The 19,491-nt window shown below is 54.7% G+C and overlaps 1 protein-coding gene across 1 annotated transcript; it reads left to right on the top strand.

Annotated features, from left to right (window-relative positions):
- Window positions 1-1,307: 1,307 nt before the first annotated feature.
- On the top strand, window positions 1,308-18,711 carry CSUI_000883 (acetyl- carboxylase acc1). Its single transcript, XM_068061090.1, has 18 exons — window positions 1,308-3,140; window positions 4,031-4,139; window positions 4,327-4,482; window positions 6,106-6,339; window positions 6,579-6,734; window positions 7,228-7,427; window positions 8,127-8,442; window positions 8,583-8,999; window positions 9,304-10,269; window positions 10,724-11,348; window positions 11,662-11,887; window positions 12,425-13,664; window positions 14,097-15,254; window positions 15,582-16,010; window positions 16,506-16,580; window positions 16,720-16,862; window positions 17,198-17,322; window positions 17,468-18,711. The coding sequence occupies exons 1-18, from the start codon at window positions 1,999-2,001 to the stop codon at window positions 17,611-17,613; spliced, it is 7,863 nt and encodes a 2,620-aa protein (XP_067926933.1). The 5' UTR covers window positions 1,308-1,998; the 3' UTR covers window positions 17,614-18,711.
- The last annotated feature ends 780 nt before the right edge of the window (window positions 18,712-19,491 follow it).

Below are 19,491 nucleotides of genomic sequence, written 5' to 3'. Positions count from 1 at the left end.
GAGGAAAGGCCAACTATCTACTCTCAGCTCCATGTTGGTCATCGCCCCTTGCGGCAGTGCGCTGAGTTCGCGAGTGCCGCGCACTGCTGCAGCGGTCGTCATCGTGGCAGCCTTTCGGTGCCCACTCTACTACGCATCTAAACATCGAGTCAAGAGCCTGCAACCCTCCGAATGTCCCGAAGACATTCGGAGGGCTGCAGGGTTTTCACCGGTTCGTCTTCGCACACTCTCAGCCTGCCCCGCAAACGAGCGTTTCCGCCACCGAAGGGTCCGATACGGCAGCGTGGCTGGGGCTCCACGATCCCGCACACGCGGGGGTTCTTGTCTCCAGCGCCCGTACTCTCGCCTGCTAATTTTAACGTCCCTGCCTACTTGAGCGGTTGTTCTCTACTAGTCGGATCCGTCCCTCGTCCTTTAGAAACACTTAGTTCCTCCAAAGAAGCGGCCGAGTTACAATGTCCAAGATCACAGACAGGAGCGACCTGGCGGTACGACGTCGCACAGCAAAGAGAGGCCAGCTCCAGGTGCGGGCTTCAGCCGGGCAGAGACGTTGCTAGGCGACGAACAATCCCGCCGGCGTCACGGGACAGGTCAGGAAGGGCCACTCACTTCGCCGCAGACTAAGGCGGACGCACCGGGGGGGCCCCAGCCAGGCCACCGGCGTTGAGTCGCACACGAAATGTTTGACTGGGGAAAAGAATGATGTATTAGCGTTCGTTGCTAGGCCGGGCAACAGGGGAGTGAACGTGTAGTGTCGTAGATGTGCTCGTGAAGTGGGACAATTCTTTCGAATCCTGATCACCGCTTTCGACATTCTTTCCTACCTGAATTTCACTAAAGAGAGCTCCGCCGGGGCGGCAGAGGGCCATCGAACGCCTGACATCTAGCACCCATACGTGGAGTAGCGCTGCGGAGAAAATGGATGTTATTGCCCCGAACTGCAGACACACCAGTGAAGTTGAGGTGCCTGGACACCAATTTCAGTGCCTTGCCAGATGAACGTCTCCCAGCGGCTTGCGTGCGAAGTAATTAGTGCAGACTTCACTTGGAGCCTTCGTCTTTCCGGCTGTGTAGGCAGCCCGGTGTCGGCCGTGAGCTCATCGATACCACAGTCGCCAGTCGCGTGGTGATGGGTATTCCCGTTGAGGCGCTAGTACGGAAGGACGTTACCCCATTCCATTCTATTCGCGTAACTACAGCGACATCAGCTATTACCATTCGAGAGCAACGGGCGGAAGAGGAACGCGTCTAATGCCAAGGAAGGTGAGCTGTACTCTGTTCAGCCCCGGAGGGACGCGCAGCGGTGCCGCATGCGAACACGGTTTCCGAATGTGTGGGGGGCGCTCACTTCAAGACCGGTGTCCGCAGCCAGAGTCGAAGGTTATGAAGACTACTTGCGCTCGGTCGTCATGTCCAATCATGTAGGTTTTCGGTGATAAAGTCTCGTCTCCTCGCTGGGCACCCGCCGACCTGCCAGGACCGCCACTTGGAGACAAGGCGCAAAAGGTGCTACAGGACACCCTCCAGGGGGAGGGCGTGTTGTCCCTTCTCCCAAGTGTGATGGAAAGAATTCTCCTCTTCAGCTGCTGCCTCTAGGGTTCATGATATCCAAGCCATTTCCCAGTGTTCAACTCTGGACTAGCTCCCGTGCCAATTCACTTTAGAGTGCCGACCAGTGAGAATGGTACTCCAGGACGTAGCATCGCTTATAGGGCTTCCCCACGCGTTACGCAGTTTTTTGCCCGGTGGTGCAAGGTAGGATGCCCTGTTTGTATGATATGCGCACGCAGGCATACAACTCGGTGCAGCATGCGCTCTTTTTCTTTTCAAATAGGTATTTCTGCTGTGAAGCCTCGAGTCCGTGGTGCCCCCTTGTAACCGTATGTCTCCCCGTGGAGCCGTGCCGACGGGGTACACAATCTCGCTTTCCCGGAGTGCAACGGTACCCGTACAACTGTAATATCTCAGCCGGGAAGGAGAGACAGTCGATTACACACAATGGAAAGGGGAGAAAGGAGGCTGCTGCCAGTCCCAGAGCTCGACGAAGCTTCGAAGAGTGAAGCACCCAGATCCGAGAACCACTCTTCTGCCTTCGACTCTAATTTTGAATATCATTTGTCAAATCCAGCGAGCACCCCTTTTTATGCTTCATTTTGCGGGCAGGGCCTTGAGTGTAGGCTGCCACTTGTTTCCACGGGAAAGTTTTCCTCTCCAGGGAATTTCGTGTCCCACCATACCGTATGCAAAGGGATTTATCTCCAGCCTGAAGGCAGCAGACGTGCTTCATACGCGAGGCTGCGCGGACGTCATGCGCCCATCTGGGTTGTTCTGATATTTTTGCTCTGTTTGGTCTCTCTTTCTGAGTGTGGCAACCCGGCTAGCCGCAACGGTGTATCTTTTCCTCATTCCTCACAAATGGTCTCCCCCGGACAGTTTGTTCCTGTCCCGGATGTAAGACCATCGCCGCCCAATCCTTCTTTCTCATCACATCGGCCTTCGCAGTCAATCCGGTTGCAGCGAGGCCCAGTGTCTCCTGCGGTAGCTACCTCGCCTTCGTCCCCAGTCTCTCACATCCTGTCTCAATCGAATGACGCTGTTGGCGCCAGTGTTCCTTCCTCTCCCCCTTTTTCTCGAAAGTCTTCTTCACCACCAAAACGGCCTCATTTGTTGTCGCGGGCAAGCCCCCTACTCGCTTTCAGGAGAACGAGATCACGCTCTGCAGAGAAAGTGGCCTTTCTTGCATTTCCCGCTACCGCGGTCACTCACGCTTTTGCAAATTCTTTCCCTTCCGCAGTGAACCCTAAACTTCTGAACTGTCGAAGCAGGAAATCGCTCTCTCCCGATGTCGCTCATGGCATCCGTGGCAGACCGGCGTTCTTCCGGGGCGAGGATCTCTGGTGCTCGGGCGGAGAGCGTGGCGACTGTCTTACGACTCGAGGTAGTCGCGGCGAGTTCGGCCCAAGCTGTGAGGGCCTAATGACACATTTGCCTTCATGCGTGTCTACGGCTGTCGCGGCTGTGCCCACTACAGGCCAAGGTACTGCGACGCGTACAGAAAAACTATCTGCTGACCAACATACAAATCTTCAAAACGGTGTAGAAGGGACGGACCCCCTTGCTGACTATGTCCGCCGACATGGGTAAGGGCGACCATGAGTTTTCAGAATGCCAAGAAAGTATGCCCCCGCAACAAGGTCCTTTGAAGTGCTGAACAGCCAAGGTTGCCAAGGTATTTGAACACCTCTCCCGCATCTGACTGCAACAGCACGCGCATCACATGCAGCCATTCGAAGGGCATCCACTGTTGACTGATGGTTGAAGCGCAGTTGTGGCTGGGAGTGTCTCAACGTGGAGTGCCATAAGAGAGGCGCGACAGTCATCTCGCTCAACGCAGCAGGGAACGCAGTCTACAACACCCGTACGCCGTACTTTTTTGACGCTGATGCGGTCCGTGCCTCCAACAGCGATTGCCTGTCCGGGCGGCTAGCCGAGGTAGAGCGCGACGGCTCTGCACTTCAGCCAGCGGGATCTCAGAGCAGAAACACGATAAGTCGTTGAGACCACCGGTTGTCCTCATGTGCGACACTACAATACAGCCTAAATGTCCAAGTGCAGAGATACCGTTGTACAGCCTCGTCAAGCATTCGATGGCTGAAGGCTGCACGCGTAGCTGTGGACTAGAACCTCACAACACATTTGGAGTTGATGCGCGCAGATGAGAACGCACGTGTGACTGAAACTGAGAATGCATCTGCATGAAGTGTCTCGAATTACAGAAACTTGAAGAGGCCGAAACATGAAGACGGTTCTTGGAGTCGTGGCGGCGAGGCTTTCAGTAATTCAGCACAGGCCTAAGCATTATACTTGCGGCTTCTGCTTTCGTGCTAGTCTCAAACGGGACAAGCTCCGGGCTAACAACGGCAACGACCTGTTCTCAAGTTCCATCCAAGACCAATGTCCGACGGTGGTCTTGAGATGACTGAAATGGTTCCGCGCCGTCTGCGCCGAACTCTTGTTGCTTTCTCCTCAGGGGCAAGCGCGTCATTCGTCGCGTGCTGATTGCCAACAATGGCATGGCTGCAACAAAATCAATCTTCTCAATGAGGCAGTGGGCATACATGGAGCTAGGTGATGACAAGGTAAGCATGTCTTCCTTTTCTAGGTGTCGAGCTGGTCAACCTTTGGTTAGTATTCCGTAGGCTGAGACACACTGAACGCAACATGTTACCTCTGCCGCTCATCAGCGTGCCACAAGGGTCGCCGAGACGGTCGGGGGCGGTTCGCGTTCAGCCGCCGTGGTCCTACGTCTGCGCGTTCCCTCTTCAGCTTCTCGAGTTCGTAGTAATGGCGACCCCCGAGGACATGCGGGCAAATCCTGAGTATATCCGCCGGGCCGACAAAATTGTAGAAGTCCCTGGAGGCCCCAACAGGAACAATTACGCGAATGTTGATCTGATCTGCAAGATTGCATCTCAGGAGAAGGTATGCCCTTTTCTGTAAAGTCCACGTCCTCCTTTTCTTCCCGAACTGAGTCCCGCTTTTTCCGCTGCTTGGCCGTGGAAGAAGCGGTTCAGCTAGAGCATTGCATGCTATGATTGGTGCCTGGCAGCTCGGACCCCAGCCCCTGGGGGGCGAAGTTGTTCAGAGCGCCGGACAGAATGGTATTCCCCGTTTATTGTGCTCTCGGACTACTGGAAGTTCTTCGTTACCCATGGAAGTTGCTGACGCCCCTGGTCTGTTGGGCCCGCGCTTGTGGCCGTACACACTGATAACCTCTATGCTGGAGACACCCACGGCCCGTTCTAAAGTTCACGTGCGTTCTCTGACGGGAGGCACGAGACGAGACAGTGTAGACGGAGCTTGGGACGGAGAGGTTTCCTTTCCTCCTGCAGCTTGCGCCTTGGGCTCTAGTCATCCCCAGCAAGAAAGTATCGAAGCGTCATAGTGCCGTCAGACGTGGCTAGCCATCACAGGGCTTCGGGATCCCAAGACAGTTCGCAAGAATGTCTTCGGACCGTTGCTAGGCGCTGAGACAATCATGCTGAAGTTTTTCTTCAGCAGTCCCTGCAGCAGGCCCACCGTCAGTTGGTCTCCAGTGCTTCGACAGTCTTCTCCAGTCGTCTCGAAACATAATGCAAGCGAGTCCTATTTCGATGTATAGAGGTGTTCATCTTTTCTGGCGCCCCCTTTCTTGCCTCACTTGGTTTTCACTGTGACATGGTCACTATCTGAAGCAGGCACTGTAGAGCTACTGAATACTCTGTCGTGAGGTCTACTCCGCCCTGGCCAGTCTCAGTGGACGGCTGCCAGTAGGTGTGGAGTCTTGTATGTTGTCCACAACAGTCGCGCTCGTGTCGAAGGGTGGACGGGCCACCAAGGCGTCGGCTTCGCAGGGTTGGACTGATCACACGTGAGGGCCCACGGTGCAGCTGCGCTGTCTTCTCCCGCCGCACTATCCATGTATGGCCGAAGAGGATGATCGGAGTCTATTTGTCACTACCGATGAGAAGTCTCGCTTCCTGATTTCGATTCTCCGAGAGACTGAGACCGGCCACGATGTGTGCAGAGGTTGATGACTGTCCCCCTGTCTGTGCCAGCATGCCGTTGCGTATGCTCCACACGCAGACGGGCCACAGATATCTAGAGCCACTTTGGCTGTGTCCATTCGTCTGTTGGTGGCCTGGTGTCAACAGTGTTGTCCGGCCCAACTTGTCACTAAGATGTTCTCAGCGTGACTTGGTCACCCCAGTACGTGGCTTGTTGCTTGTGTTAGAGTTGCGAAATGGTTTGTGCCCTGCGTCAACACTTCCTGATTCGCGATGCTTCCGTCCTTGATGAGGTCTTGGTCTTACCAGTTCTGTGTGCAGTATTCTGGGAGGACGGATGTGGCAGCCGCCGTACAACGCGTCGTGGGAGGTCGGACTCTTCCTTACCAGTCAGCATTTTTGCTTCTGTGGCCCCAAGCCGGTCAGCGTAGGAGCTCAACCGCGTGGAACATGCGTCTCCTAGGCCTCACGAGGTTTCGGTGCGCAAGCCATTCAGGTGACATGGGCTGTATCCTTCTTTTGTCAGTTCTCTTTTCGCTGTCTGTGTTTTCTCTTGCAGGTGGACGCTGTCTGGCCTGGTTGGGGACACGCATCCGAGAACCCAGCTTTGCCCCGTCGATTGAAGGAGCTTGGCATAACTTTTATCGGTCCGAGTGCGGGTGTCATGGCCGCACTAGGCGACAAGATTGCCGCCAATATTCTAGCCCAGACTGCCGGTGTCCCGTCGATACCTTGGAGCGGTGACTCTCTACGCGCTCAGCTAGACGAAAAAACGGGGTCGATTCCGGAGGAGGTGAGCTCTCGAGCTGTCTTACAGTTTCAGATTCACGCCGGGTTCAGGCCTCTCACGGAGTAGTTCAGCACATCCTCTAGACAGTACATATACCTTCCTATTCAACTGGCGTCCTGTACGGAACTGTTTACTTCATGTGTACCTTTGCCGCAGTCAGCCGAGCAGGTGACCTCTGACTGAAATCCGTCCGCCGGTCCCACGCGAGCTCTGGCGCATCGGTTCTGTTTGCTTTGCCCCAGGTCTTCCAACAGGCGACTGTCAAAAGCGTGGCTGAGTGCGAGCGCCAGGCAGCGAGGATTGGTTATCCTTTGATGATTAAAGCCAGCGAAGGTGGCGGTGGCAAGGGTATCCGGATGGTTGATAAGCCGGAACAGTTGAGGTCGGCTTACGAGCAGGTGCGGAGCTACAAGTTTCCGTCTGCTGCTCACACAGTGTTGCCTCTCGTTCTGAGTTTCACTCCGCACTTTCTTATTCTGCCTATTGCGCCTCTATCTCTTACCCTGTTGATTTCCCTGATCTTGCGGGAATAACACCTCAGAGTAGAAAAGCAGCCGCGTAACTGATCTTTCTGAGCCGGAGTCCATACACAGACGTCTGTATCTGTGGCTTTTTATCATGCCGGTCGCATACCCAGCTATTACATACTTCTACACTAGTCCTGTCCACACTTTAATTACTCAACGCGTGGTGCCCTCCGAATTACGTGGAGCCCCGCCGGAGCTCTCGTCACCGATTTCCCTGTCTGCGATGCTATCTCCACCCCACCCCTTTCTCAAGAAATACCACCCTGCTCCTAGAGGAGCCACCGGGAGGAAACTGCGTCTGCGCACGAGGCGAGACAGAATCAAGAGTCGCCTACGCAAGCCTGTTTTGTTTTCTGTTGGACAGGTCACCGCGGAAGTGCCTGGCTCGCCAGTGTTCATGATGCAGCTATGTACTAAAGCGCGCCACATTGAAGTGCAAATTGTCGGTGACGAGTATTCTCAAGCTGTCGCTTTGAGTGGCAGAGACTGTAGCACACAACGGCGATTTCAGAAGATTTTCGAGGAGGCTCCGCCGACAACGGTGGTTCCTGCTGACACGATGAAGTGAGTCGGCCGCTCACAACAGTTCTCAAACACGAGGGCGTGGCCTTGGGGCGTGTGCAGTTCCACGGGGTCCGCGAAGGAACGCGCAACTCGATGTCAAGCCGCGTGTACAACGCGTTTCGTGGGGCTCGGGATTCTCATGGCTCCCATGTGAAACTGATACTATCCAAGGACAAGCTTCGCAAACGTCAGCCTTTTCCGTACGTACCTCAGAATGTTTATCTGTGTTTCTAGATGGGTGGGAGCCTGACGCGACGGTGTGAATGTAAGCACTGCAGCTCTTTCCAGTCCTATCAATTTTGCGTTTCTAAGGCTGGTTCCTTCGGACTTTGTTGCGGAGACAATAGATACGTAGGGTCAGTGTAAGGCAGCCCCTCCGACATCTTCCAGGGAAGGTTACCGCACAAAACAGTAGACAGGCTATCCGCCCTAGCCGGAGGCACTGGCGAGGACCATGAGTCACCATATTGCGTCGGGTGCTACGAGTTTGGAAGGTGCCTTGGTGGGCAAAAGTCACTAAACGGTGACACCGGCGCGTCTGTCCCCTCAGGCGAGCAGGTCGGTATTCCGCCTTCGCAGCTCTTGAGTTCGCCGACCTCATTCTGGGAAGACAAGCGTATGGCCGCAGTGAAGGTCACAGTCCCGGGCAGCTTCCTTGCAGTGTCTTCCTGGCTCCATTCGTTTCCGTGTCTCGTTCAGGGAAATGGAGCGCGCCGCGCAACGGCTTACTCAGTCACTCGGTTACACCGGAGCGGGGACGGTTGAGTACCTATACAATCGCGAGAAGAACAAGTTTTACTTCCTGGAGCTGAACCCCCGTCTCCAGGTTGAGCACCCTGTGTCTGAAGGCGTTACCGGCGTGAATTTGCCTGCGGCGCAGCTTCAAGTAGCTATGGGTATTCCACTTTCGCGCATTCCGGACATCAGGCTCTTCTTCGGGCGCAACCCGGAGGCGACGGACAGTATTGACTTTTTAAAGGAAGACCACGTGCCTATAAAACGACATGTTTTGGCGGTGAGCTCTCTTCGAGCTATGCTTGCATGCAGCTGTTATGTCGTGATATACCTGGCTCCATGCGGTTGTGTCGATGCCCTCATTGTGACGCAGCTTTGGGTCTAAGGTTTAGTATCCTTCTTGGTCGTGCGGACGTTCAGGCCCGTGTTACTGCTGAAAATCCTGATGAGGGATTCAAGCCAACAAGCGGTCGCCTTGATCGCCTTGAATTTCAGCCTCTGGAAAACGTCTGGGGTTACTTCTCGGTCGGCGCTAGCGGAGGTGTGCACGAGTACGCAGATTCGCAATTCGGTCACATCTTTGCCACGGGCAGTAATCGCGAGGAGGCGCGGAAAAAGTTGGTGCTAGGATTGAAGCGTGTTGACGTTCGCGGTGAGATCCGCACTCCCTTAGAGTACCTTGTCCGACTGCTCGAAAATGAGGACTTTATTGAAAACCGCATTGATACTGCGTGGCTAGATGGACTCATCAAGCAGCGAAAAAGCGTCGAGAAGCAGGTCGACCAGGCGCACGTAGTTCTCGCAGCTGTACTCTTCAGAGGTATCAAAGCCATCAAGGTACGTGAACGCCGGGGGCCTCCCATTCTCTTATGTCAAACAGATAACTCTTGCGCGAGGTACACGTTCTTCAGATGGAGGTTGACGTCTTTTGAAACCACAACACATCGAGCACCCGAGGGGTCGCACGAGGACAAAAGGTTATCGAGGTGGATACAACAGGAGCTCGAGCGAAGTGAATTTTCCCAGAACATCTCTAGACGGTCCGTGCCGGTCGTTAGCCCGCCTTGGCTCTCTACTGGTCACTCGTGCGTAGTGGTCGCCTTGCTGGTATCTGTCCCACTTGTGACTGCTCTCTCCACAGGACAAGGAACAACGTGTACTCGCAGCTTTGCAGCGAGGTCAGCGGTATATCCATGGTCTTCCGTCACTTCACAGAGTGAATCAAGAGATAACGTACCAAGATCAGCGGTTCAAATTCACGGTCACCCGGACAGGGCCGCAACTCTATCGGCTGCAATTGAACAAGCAGAGCGTTGAATGTGGAGTACGAGAACAAGCAGACGGTTCGTTCATTGTGCTTTTTCCCAACGCACGGTCTCACAAATTCAATGGTAGGGAGGAGCCGCTGGGCTTGCGGTTGCAGGTTGATGGTACAACAGTTCTCATCCCAAATGTATTTGACCCGTCCGAACTCCGTTCTGACGTGACGGGGAAGCTGGTTCGCTATCTTGTTCCGGACGGTAAGGTGGTAAAGAAGGGCGAGCCATACGCCGAGGTGGAGGCAATGAAGATGATCATGACGTTGAGTGCTGGAGAGACAGGGGTGATTTCCCATGCTCGTAGCCCGGGTAGTATGATTGCCACTGGAGACATCCTAGCAACTCTGGAGCTGGAGGATCCGAGCCGGGTGAAGAAGATCGTCGATTTTGAGGGCAGGCTGGATTTGCCCGGAGAGCAGCGTGCAGAGCAAGATGCTTCTAGTGCGCAGCTGCTCTTCGGAGACGGTGGTGCTGAGGCTGAAGCGGCACTGCGTATGCGTCTCGCCATGGATGGCTACGAACAGGACATCGAGTCGAACGTCCAAAGGGTTTTCATTCCTTCGTCTCTTAGTCGGCAGCGCGAGCGTGTGACCGAACTAATGGTCGAGCTGTTCCAGTCTTTCCTAAACGTGTACGAGCACTTCGCCGCGCAGTCTGCTCCCGATGGAACGGTTGATACAGCGAGTGATAGAAGTGCTTCTCCCGCTATGTTACTCAAGATGAGACTGGCCCACAGCCACTTACAGCCCAGAATTCAGCTGGTGCTTTCGCTTCTCCGGGCGCTCCATGTAGGGTTCAAGCGAAACTTGCTGCGTCGCTGCTGCAGTGTCACTGGCCGGCTGAAGCTGCTCAGAGCGGACTTTACACTATGGCGAACTGCGACATACAGTTGTTTACATCAGGGGGGGTACTAAAGAAAGTATTCTTTTCGAAAATCTGTCTCACGCAGATTGTGGGGGGGTCAGCTAAAAGTATACATCAGAGATCCCTGACAAGCCGTGTCGGTTGGCCATACCCGCTCAAACTCTGGTGGGCTCTAAAACTAGGCGCGGAAGACCAGCGTCGACTGGAGTGAGGAGCGAGTGGAGCTGATGTTGAAATGTAGCTCTCGTGTTTCGGATTCGAGTGTCCTGGTCGCTTAAAGAGGAGTTATCCTTTGCATGCGGTCCAGTGAAGACTATCGCTGATAGGCACTTGACGGAATGCTTTGGGGCTGACAGAGTGTTTTGTTTATCTTTCCAGAATTTCCCGGTTCTGTTTTCGGACTGGAGAATGCCGGTCTCCTTGGAGGTCTGTCTGAAGCGCTTGGCCGGGCTGCATGGCAGGGAATATGGTCCCATCTGCTTGGAATCAATGCGGCTGCTTCATGCCTTCCGTATTGCTCCGTTTGCTGAGCGTGTGAAGACACTCAAGGAAGAGTTGCTGCGGATTCCTCTGAAAAAGACATCCTCTGGTTCCGGCCGCGAGTCATTCAGTCTTGACGAGGTCGAAGCGGAGAGAGTGGCGCGGGCGAGCACGCTAACGGCTGGAATGGACCTTCTCTCTCACCTTTTCGGAGATGAGGAGGTCGGGGCCCGGGCTTTGGAGGTGGCAGTTAGGAGACACTATAGAGCCTTCCCAATACTGAGTATGAGGACAGAGACTGTCGCCGGCGTCCCTGTAGCTCTTTGGAGCTTCAGGCAGGCCGACCTGAGTGAAAAGGAGGCCCCCATCAGAACGGGGATTATGGCGGCGTTCAGCGACGTGGCACAGATGGAGCGCACAGGAGCACAACTGTTGGTCAGACTGCGGCAGTTCGACGAAGAGGCACAGAAACATGACAACGACCGACGCGCAAAAGAGACAGGAGCGGAAGTGGCTGAAGCAAGTAAGTGTCGCCGCGCCGAGAATGGGTAACTGTAATTTCTACGCACAGAGATCCCCGCGGGGAACTCTGCACAGTGAGTTGGTCTATGTGGCCAGGCTGTCGGTTTCTGTATCGTGGGAGTCAGTCACTCCAGCATTCGCTGTACTTGTACGCAATAGGGCGCCAACTAACACGCTGCAGGTAGTGCGTTTCAGAGACTTGCGTTTCGTCTCTAATCTGTTGAGAGACTAGCGCAAGATAGTTTCTCTCTGAAGGCTGTCGGGCTGCTCGGGTGAAGTAAGCACGTTGCCGATGCGGCTCTGGCATGTTGCAGGGAACGTTTTCTTGGCAGCCCTTACGAAACCGTTGAACATGGCTGCTCAGGGCCCGGAGGCGGATGCTTTCGCAGGGGAGGTCCGCGATGTCTTACAAAGGCTCACAAAACCACTCGAGCAAGCGGACGTCCGGCTTGTGGCGATGCACGTGCCTCAAACCAAACGACCTTGTCGCATGTTCAACTTTCTGAGGTCTCAGGGCTTTGTGGAATCTACTATTCGACGGTGAGTTTGCTTGCTCATTCCGGCAGTAACCGTAAACTCTCTGAGTCGCTACAGAGTGAAGGCACTCCCCGCATCTCCGTAGAGACAGTCTGGATGAGAGTGACAGAGCGTCAGTGTCTGAATGGCCAAAAAGAAATGTCGTGAGAAGTCTTGGGCTGCCTCGGTGGACGAGTGAAACCCCGTCTTGACTTCGCTGAGCAGTCTCCTCCTTGCAGTCGCGTGCGGCTTCGGTCAAAGAGAAGGGACCATATACTTCCCGATATTCCTTCTTTTTGACATCCTGCGATAGTGGGCTGTGTCGGAAAGAAGGCGGGACATTAGGCAGCAACCAATTAAATTTCTCAGCTGGAGCACAGTCCTGAGTGTCAAGGTACGGCAGCTTTCTGCTGGTGCGGCATACTTGGCGGGTGCTTGCAGACGCTAGTCTAGTCATCTCCTGAGTCTCTGTTAGGCCTGATACGTGGTCCCGCCGGGACGCTGTTTGTCCGGCGTGACATTGGATCTCCCTGCGTATCTGGACGATTGTTTGTTACGCAGAGACCTTTGTCCTACAGTCCCTTCACTGATGGAGTTGAACAGCTTGCAGTCCTCCTTTCAGCTAACTCGCTTAGACGCTCTGGACCCCAACACACAAGCCTATCTGGCTCTTCCAAAGCAAGGCGAAGTGCCAGCTCAAGGGGGCAGAACATCGGACGCGGCTACACATGCAGGCACCAGCAGTTCTGTCGTGGCTCCGCGCAGTCCTTCTCAGGGCTCTGGAGCGGATCGGACTCTGGAGCCTCAGGCAGAGTCGTCCACCGCTGGTGGCACAGCGCCCGCACAGGCGAAGCCGCGTAACGCGGCGCAGACACCTCAAAATGTATTTGTGCGCCGGTTGGTTTTCTCCAATGAGATACAGAAGGACCTGAGTGGACTATCTCGAGTATTTCTAGACTTGCTGGACGTGTTGGATCGGTGCTCGAACGATCCTCGAGTGTCCGCTACTGCGTCTGGACATCTGTTTGTCCACATCGTTCCTCCGCTCGACATGTCGGCAGCAGCGGCGGCAGAGCAGTTCAAGAAGCTCATGAAGAGGTTCCAAAGCGAGCACAACGAGCGGTGCCTGCGGCTGCATGTCGACCAGATTGAGGTGAAGATGCATCTCAAGAATGGACAAGGCACAGAAGTGGATGATGACCGTCAGCAGGTTCTGCGCCTCTCCGTTAGGTCGCGACAAGGTCGGCCCCACACGGAAGTTGCCGAAGACGTCCCGCATCTTCTCACCGGTGACCCTCTGGCTCATCGGCGCTTGATGCCTCACGAGAGTGAGGGAGAACCAGACACAGCAGAAGGAAGAGCTCCCGGAAGCGGTGTTTCCACGGAGACGACGCGGACGTCTCGCGAGTCTTCTGCCTCATCCTTCCCGTCGAAATCCGGCTTGAGAAGAGCCGTGTCTGCACCGACCTCGCAGCAGAGTGAGCAAGTTAGGCAGTTCAGTAAGACCGGAACGACTCCATCGCTTGCAACCGCAGCGGCGACCGAGGAGCGAGGGCGGTCTCTTGCATTTGCAAGACCCCCAGGTGATGGCTCGGCTGGAAGTGAAATTTATCCGTACCCTGAGTTTGATCGGATATCTATGCTCCGGTCTGCTGCACGACGGGCGGGCTCGACCTACATCTACGACTTCCTCGGCCTGCTCGAGGTCGCGCTCCTGCAGAGCTGGCAAAAATATTTGGACACCAAGGGCGGCAAAGACGGCACCGGGTGGGATGACGCGGTGCCCGGAGATCTCTTCAAGGTGAGAATAGAGCGAGCTAAGAGACCATGGCCAAGACCCCTGAATCTGTGAAATCCGAGAAGGGCTGTCAGCCCACGACATAGCACGTGTACCCTACAGGAAGGGTCCTCCGTATAAGCACCCGGAAGGCTTAGAAGCAGTCGTTAAATGATGGAGAAGCTCGTTTAGGCAGGACCTATGCATGTGGCGCGTGCGTATTTCCGAGTGCTGCTCAATCGCAAATCCGGGAAGTCGAGCACCACCATGGAGTCAAAGCGCACATCTGGGAACAGGACCGTCGGTCGGTAGACCTCTACGGCGACGTAGTTGCGAACATAGCCATAGAGTTTTGTGCTCGTGCGGGGTCCGGTCAGTTCTGCGGAGACCGGCCCCGGTTGTGACGGAGCTTGGGCTGATTACCATCTATGTTGGTCTGTTTCTGCACTCTCACAGGTTGAGGAGTTCAAGCTTTCTTCAGACGGAGAGCTGTACCTGGACCCACACTGGACTGTCGCCGACAACAAGGTCGGCATGGTGGGATTCCTGTTGACACTGAAGACACCCGAATACCCCGCGGGACGCCAGATGGTGTTAGTCGGCAGTGACATTACGCACCAGGGTGGCTCCTTTGGTGTACCTGAGCACAACTACTTTGCACGCGTGTCCGAATTCTCTCGTACTCACGGTCTTCCTCGCGTCTATATTGCATGCAACAGTGGGGCACGCATCGGTTTGTACGAGGGATTGAAGGACAAGGTCAGAATTGCGTGGAACGACCCAACAAATCCTAGTCTTGGATTCAAGTATTTGTATTTGACGCCAGAGGCGCTTCGCGGGCTGCCCGATGGTATAGTCAGCGGTCACTGGGAGAGTGCGGAAGAGGGAGATGAGACTACGGGTAGACGGTTCGTGTTAGACGCAATCATCGGAGACACTGATAAGTTCATCGGTGTTGAGAATCTTCGGGGCTCGGGTATGATCGCCGGCGAAACTAGTCGTGCCTACGATGAGACCTTTACTCTAAGCTATGTCACTGGTCGGTCCGTCGGAATTGGAGCCTACATTGTCCGTCTGGCGCAGCGGACCATTCAGATGGTCCGCGGACCACTGCTTCTGACCGGATATCAAGCACTTAATAAGCTGCTCGGTCGGGAAGTGTATGCTTCACAAGATCAGCTTGGCGGCCCCGAGGTTATGTATCGAAATGGCATTTCGCACTTAGTGGTTCAGAATGATCAGGAAGGCATGAAGGAAGTGTTACGCTGGCTATCTTACACTCCGAAAACGGCCAAGGACAACGTGGGTACAATGGAGCTCTTTTCGGCGGATCCCGTGGACCGGCCAGTGGAGTTCATGCCCACGAAGGCGCCGTATGATGTCCGTCACCTGCTCGCTGGACAAACCAAAGAGGATGGGACTTTCGTATCAGGCTTCTTTGATAAAGGATCTTTCAAGGAGTATCTGGGAGGATGGGGTAAGAGTGTTGTGGTGGGAAGAGCGCGCCTCGGTGGCATTCCATTCGGAGCCATCGCAGTGGAAACTCGGACAACTGAGGCCCGTCTCCCCGCAGATCCAAGCAGCCAGGAATCCCGCGAAAGTGTCATAACGCATGTAAGGTCAACAGCCTTCCGTGCTCGACCCCTAGGACGGACTTCAGTGCACCACAGGGCAGGTGGCGAGCCACTTGCGTCCAGGAAACTCAAGTGGGGGAACCTCTTCAACGAATCTAGAATACGGTGTCTGTGTCCCCAACTGCCCTTAATGACAAATGGCTGCCTGGGCCCCAGGCGAGTCGTGGCAAGTGCTGTTTGGGGCCACAGCAGCTGAACTCTTGTCAGCTATTGAATTGGGGGGGGCAGTCGTCCTCAGTAGCGGGCTCCGCCCAACAAGACTACCTCATATCTGAGCACCTGTTGAGTGTTTGCGTGATGTTCCCAGGCTGGTCAGGTTTGGTTCCCAGACAGTGCCTTCAAGACAGCTCAAGCAATCAACGACTTCAACCGCGGGGAAAACTTGCCGTTATTGATTTTCGCGAACTGGCGAGGTTTTTCTGGGGGAACCCGCGATATGTTTGAGGAAGTACTGAAGTTTGGATCGATGATTGTCGATGCATTGCGAGTGTACAAGCAGCCGGTGTTCGTTTACATTCCTCCACACGGAGAGCTCCGAGGTGGCTCTTGGGTTGTTGTAGATCCCACTATCAATCCGGAAAAAATGGAAATGTTTGCTGATGGAAATGCTCGCGGAGGCGTTCTCGAACCTCCTGGTATTTGCGAAATCAAATACCGTGCTGCAGATCAGAAAGCGCTGATGCACCGTCTAGACGAAACATTGAAGGAGCTCGACAAGCAGCTTCAGGACTGTCAGGTACGATGTCCCTTCTGGGAAAGATACTTCTTCGCTTTAGTTTAGGAGTACGAGAGTTCGGACATGCAGACAAGCAGAAAGGGTACCGCCGAGTGACTCCTCCATTAGCCCTTCTGCAGCCACACAGCCGGGAGTTACTGAAATGAGAAAAGTGATACGTTTCTTACGGATGGCTGAAAGAAAGAGCGTTGAGTCTTCCCGGCAAAGGGGACTACCATCTCGACAGTGTCGAAGCAGCTAACTGGAGGCCGACAATCAAAGCTTTCGTGTCACAGTCAGCTAGCTGTACGTAGATGTACTGTGGCCTCCCACAGTCGCGTGACTCTTCTTGTATTTTAGTTGGCACAAATTCATTCGAACGGTGCAAAGAGCAGCTTCCCGGTGCAAACAAGGGAGTTCGCGGCTGCTACGTTCCGGACAGGGCGACTGCCGTGTGACCGTGAATGCCGCAACTTTACGTAAAACCCCTATGACCTGTGCTGTGCTGTTTCACAGACTGACATCGATGCGATTGATCTCAAGGCAAGAATCAAAAAGCGAGAAGCAACTCTAGAGCCGCTTTATCTTTCGGTAAGCCCTCTTTTTTTTTAGCGGTGTGCATGATGTTTGTCCCGGGTTGCAGACAAAAGCGGCTGCAAGCACGTTCGACATCGATGTAGCTGGGCACGTGCTTACTCTTCGGTGTGTATCGCGTGTGTAATCACCGCAGGTGGCGCGGTTCTATGCCGACTTGCACGACCGTCCTGAGCGCATGAAGGCGCGGGGAGTTATCAGCGCTGTTGTCAACTGGCGAGACTCGCGGAAGTTCTTCTACTGGCGGGCGCGCCGAAGACTAGTACAGGATGGGATTGAGTACGTGTACTCAGAGCACCTGCACTCCGCCATATGGATCTCACCGTGCACTTGGGGAGGGCGCTGGCCAGAAGGCTGTGAGACGCGGAGATAGATGCACAGTGATAAATAGAATGGATTCATCCAGTGATCGTGTTTCCCACATGAGGTGGGGACTTACTGTCACAGCAGGCTGTTGACATTGCTCGCTTTTTCACCACTGGAGTTCCAGGTATAAAGGAGAACCTTGCCATGTGCGTTGCAACATCGGTAAGTCACACATCCGGAGTGTCGTTCATGCTCTGCGTCAGATGGAGTTTCTGACCGTTCTGGCGTCTGCTGTTCTTGTCTTTCAGGTCTCGGCTGAGAGGGGCCGATACGAGTCTCGACTTCCACGGTGCGCGTGCGAAAGTCGATGAAATGCTCACCAGTCGGGGCATTCCCAAGACTGATGACAGGGCTGCCTGCGAGTTTTTCCACAGTAAGGCGAACCGGATAGAATAGGTGCTGATGGCCCACGGCCAAAGAAGGGGTTGTGCCAGGTTGGCGGGTTGTGCGCGAAAGCATCACGTGTCCGGTACGAATATGCTTGAGAATTTGTTGGATGCTGTGGTGGGGTTGTATAGGTACTGGGGGGAAGACCGCTGTAGAGGCCATGGTGAACGAGGCAAATCGGGAAGGCGCTGTCAAGAAAATTCGTGAGGCACTCAAGTCGATGTCACCGGAGGCGCAGAAGGAAGCCCTTCTTCGTGTCCTGGAACGAGCGAATTAGTTCCGACCTTTAAAAGGGAATCATCAGTCATCAAGAGAGGACTGACTTAACTCACCATGACTACGGATAACAGAGTGGCAACCGCAACGGTGCGCCTTGGACTGTTCAGTCCAGCTTTAGGTTGGGGCGTTCCGGCGTGAAGTTCGAGGTGCGGACGTGCATTCTGCGCTGACCACTGGCGATGTTGGAGACCTTCCCCCGAGGCGACCCTTACAGACAGGCTTGCTGTGGGACTGGCATACCGTGCACGGTACTCTATCAAGGAACGCGGTCACAGTCGTCAACAGCTCTTTCGCCCTGGCGCTGCAACATCAGCAGGGGTCAATGTATCCGCGTGTCACAACTGAGGGCGTTATTCTCAGTACGGATCCGCTGTTGACGCGTTGCCGAAACGAGGAAGCAGCGTTCCGGTCGCCGCCGTCGACGCGAAAGGTGATTGTCGTGGGCGACATGGTTTGAACTGGTGAAGAGCTGTCTTGCGGTATTGGTGAAAACGCGCACCTTTCTATCCTGCCGCCATCCTCATCGACTCTTTCGTGAGGACCTCCACTGATGTACAGTGGCAGCTCTGGGCCGTCGCTGTGTAAAATATGTGTCCGAGGTGAAGCACAAGTTACTTCACAGGCCATTGTTGACCTGACGCGGCTGGCCACGAGCGGAAAATCTTTTTTTTCAAAAAAAGAGCGCGGCGCCGCTCCAGAAGAGCGGCAGGGAACTGACGGTGTGACTGGCGTTTGGAGTGTCCACTGGTTTGTAGGGAATAAAGTGTTCTGCACTTCATTTATTCCTGCCGCTGTCGCGGAGTGCGTTGTCCGTTGATGTTTGTAGGGGTCCCCGTCTTCTTAAATGCTTTTGAGTGCCCCTCAGCTTTCTGGAGCTGATGGTCGTCCCTCGATGAAGCTTTCGATTTTGTACTCGCTCTGCAAGTAGCCGCAGGCGTCCGCCGCGGGTATGAATCTGCGACCGGGGCGATATCTTGGATGTTTGTTCCACTTACTGTTTGGGACGCGATCCGTCTTCGGGCCTTCCGAAAGTCGTTCAAATATGTGATGCCGAGCAAGTGTGCGGCCACGCGGTTTAAGTGACCCGACCCTTCCGTACGCAACGACTGTAAGAAAAGCACTTGGACTGCTGGTTTCCACTAACGTCAGGGCGCCCGATTAGGCCCCAAGTTTTCTTGTATTCGACAGATCAGATAGTGCGCACCGTGTATGAAACCGGCATGCCACTGGCTCCCAAGAAAGGGGGTTGCATTCTAACGCGTTTGTCCGGCTTTTGGGAAGTGGTAGTACCCGCTGCCTCGGAGCTGGAATCGCTTTTTTTCTCTAAGCGCATCCGATGCGGTTTGAAGGCGAGTAGTGCCGGGGGGGACGTCCGGAACCGCGCCCTTGGGAGGTGGCACACGTCGTATCCGCTGCCCGGTAGTTCCGCAGGTCCCCTTCAGGACCGTAGTGGTCCGCCACTGACGCACCGCTACCTCAGTCATGGCGAAGCAAAGCTGTAACCCACCCGAACTGCACGAAATTCTAGCGCTTGCCTGGGAACTCTTCTCCGGAAACCGTCCTACACTGGAGATATACTCGGTGTGGTAACTCGTCATGCCGCTACGGCAAAGCTGTATTACGGTCCGCTGGTGCTCTGAACCGCAACAGCGCCCGTGTTCCCAGAAAGGCAACACGGTAGCAGAAAGTCACCAGCCGCCGCTGAGCTGTGCTCTTGACTCTTCTGGCAGAGTTTAGTCGTCCCGATGAGTGGTTCTGAAAACTGGAACCCTTGGATCACCTGAATAGTAATAGGGACTGAAAACTAATTTTTTCGTTAGCCCACCCTTCCTCTCCAGCAAAGTGCGGTACACCGGCTGTAACGCCCGCGCTTTGA

The sequence above is a fragment of the Cystoisospora suis genome (assembly GCF_002600585.1).
Source record: "Cystoisospora suis strain Wien I chromosome Unknown contig_349, whole genome shotgun sequence".
NCBI lineage: Eukaryota > Apicomplexa > Conoidasida > Eucoccidiorida > Sarcocystidae > Cystoisospora > Cystoisospora suis.
This window is presented reverse-complemented; position numbering and strand designations above follow the sequence as displayed.

Bases quoted from the DNA above. Each gene is read 5' to 3' on its own strand.
- CSUI_000883 (XM_068061090.1), top strand. From the start codon at position 1,999: ATGGAAAGGGGAGAAAGGAGGCTGCTGCCAGTCCCAGAGCTCGACGAA. The intron at 3,141-4,030 runs GTAAGGGCGACC...CTTTCTCCTCAG, and splicing joins GACTATGTCCGCCGACATGG to GGGCAAGCGCGTCATTCGTC. The intron at 16,011-16,505 runs GTACGATGTCCC...GCTGTTTCACAG, and splicing joins AGCAGCTTCAGGACTGTCAG to ACTGACATCGATGCGATTGA.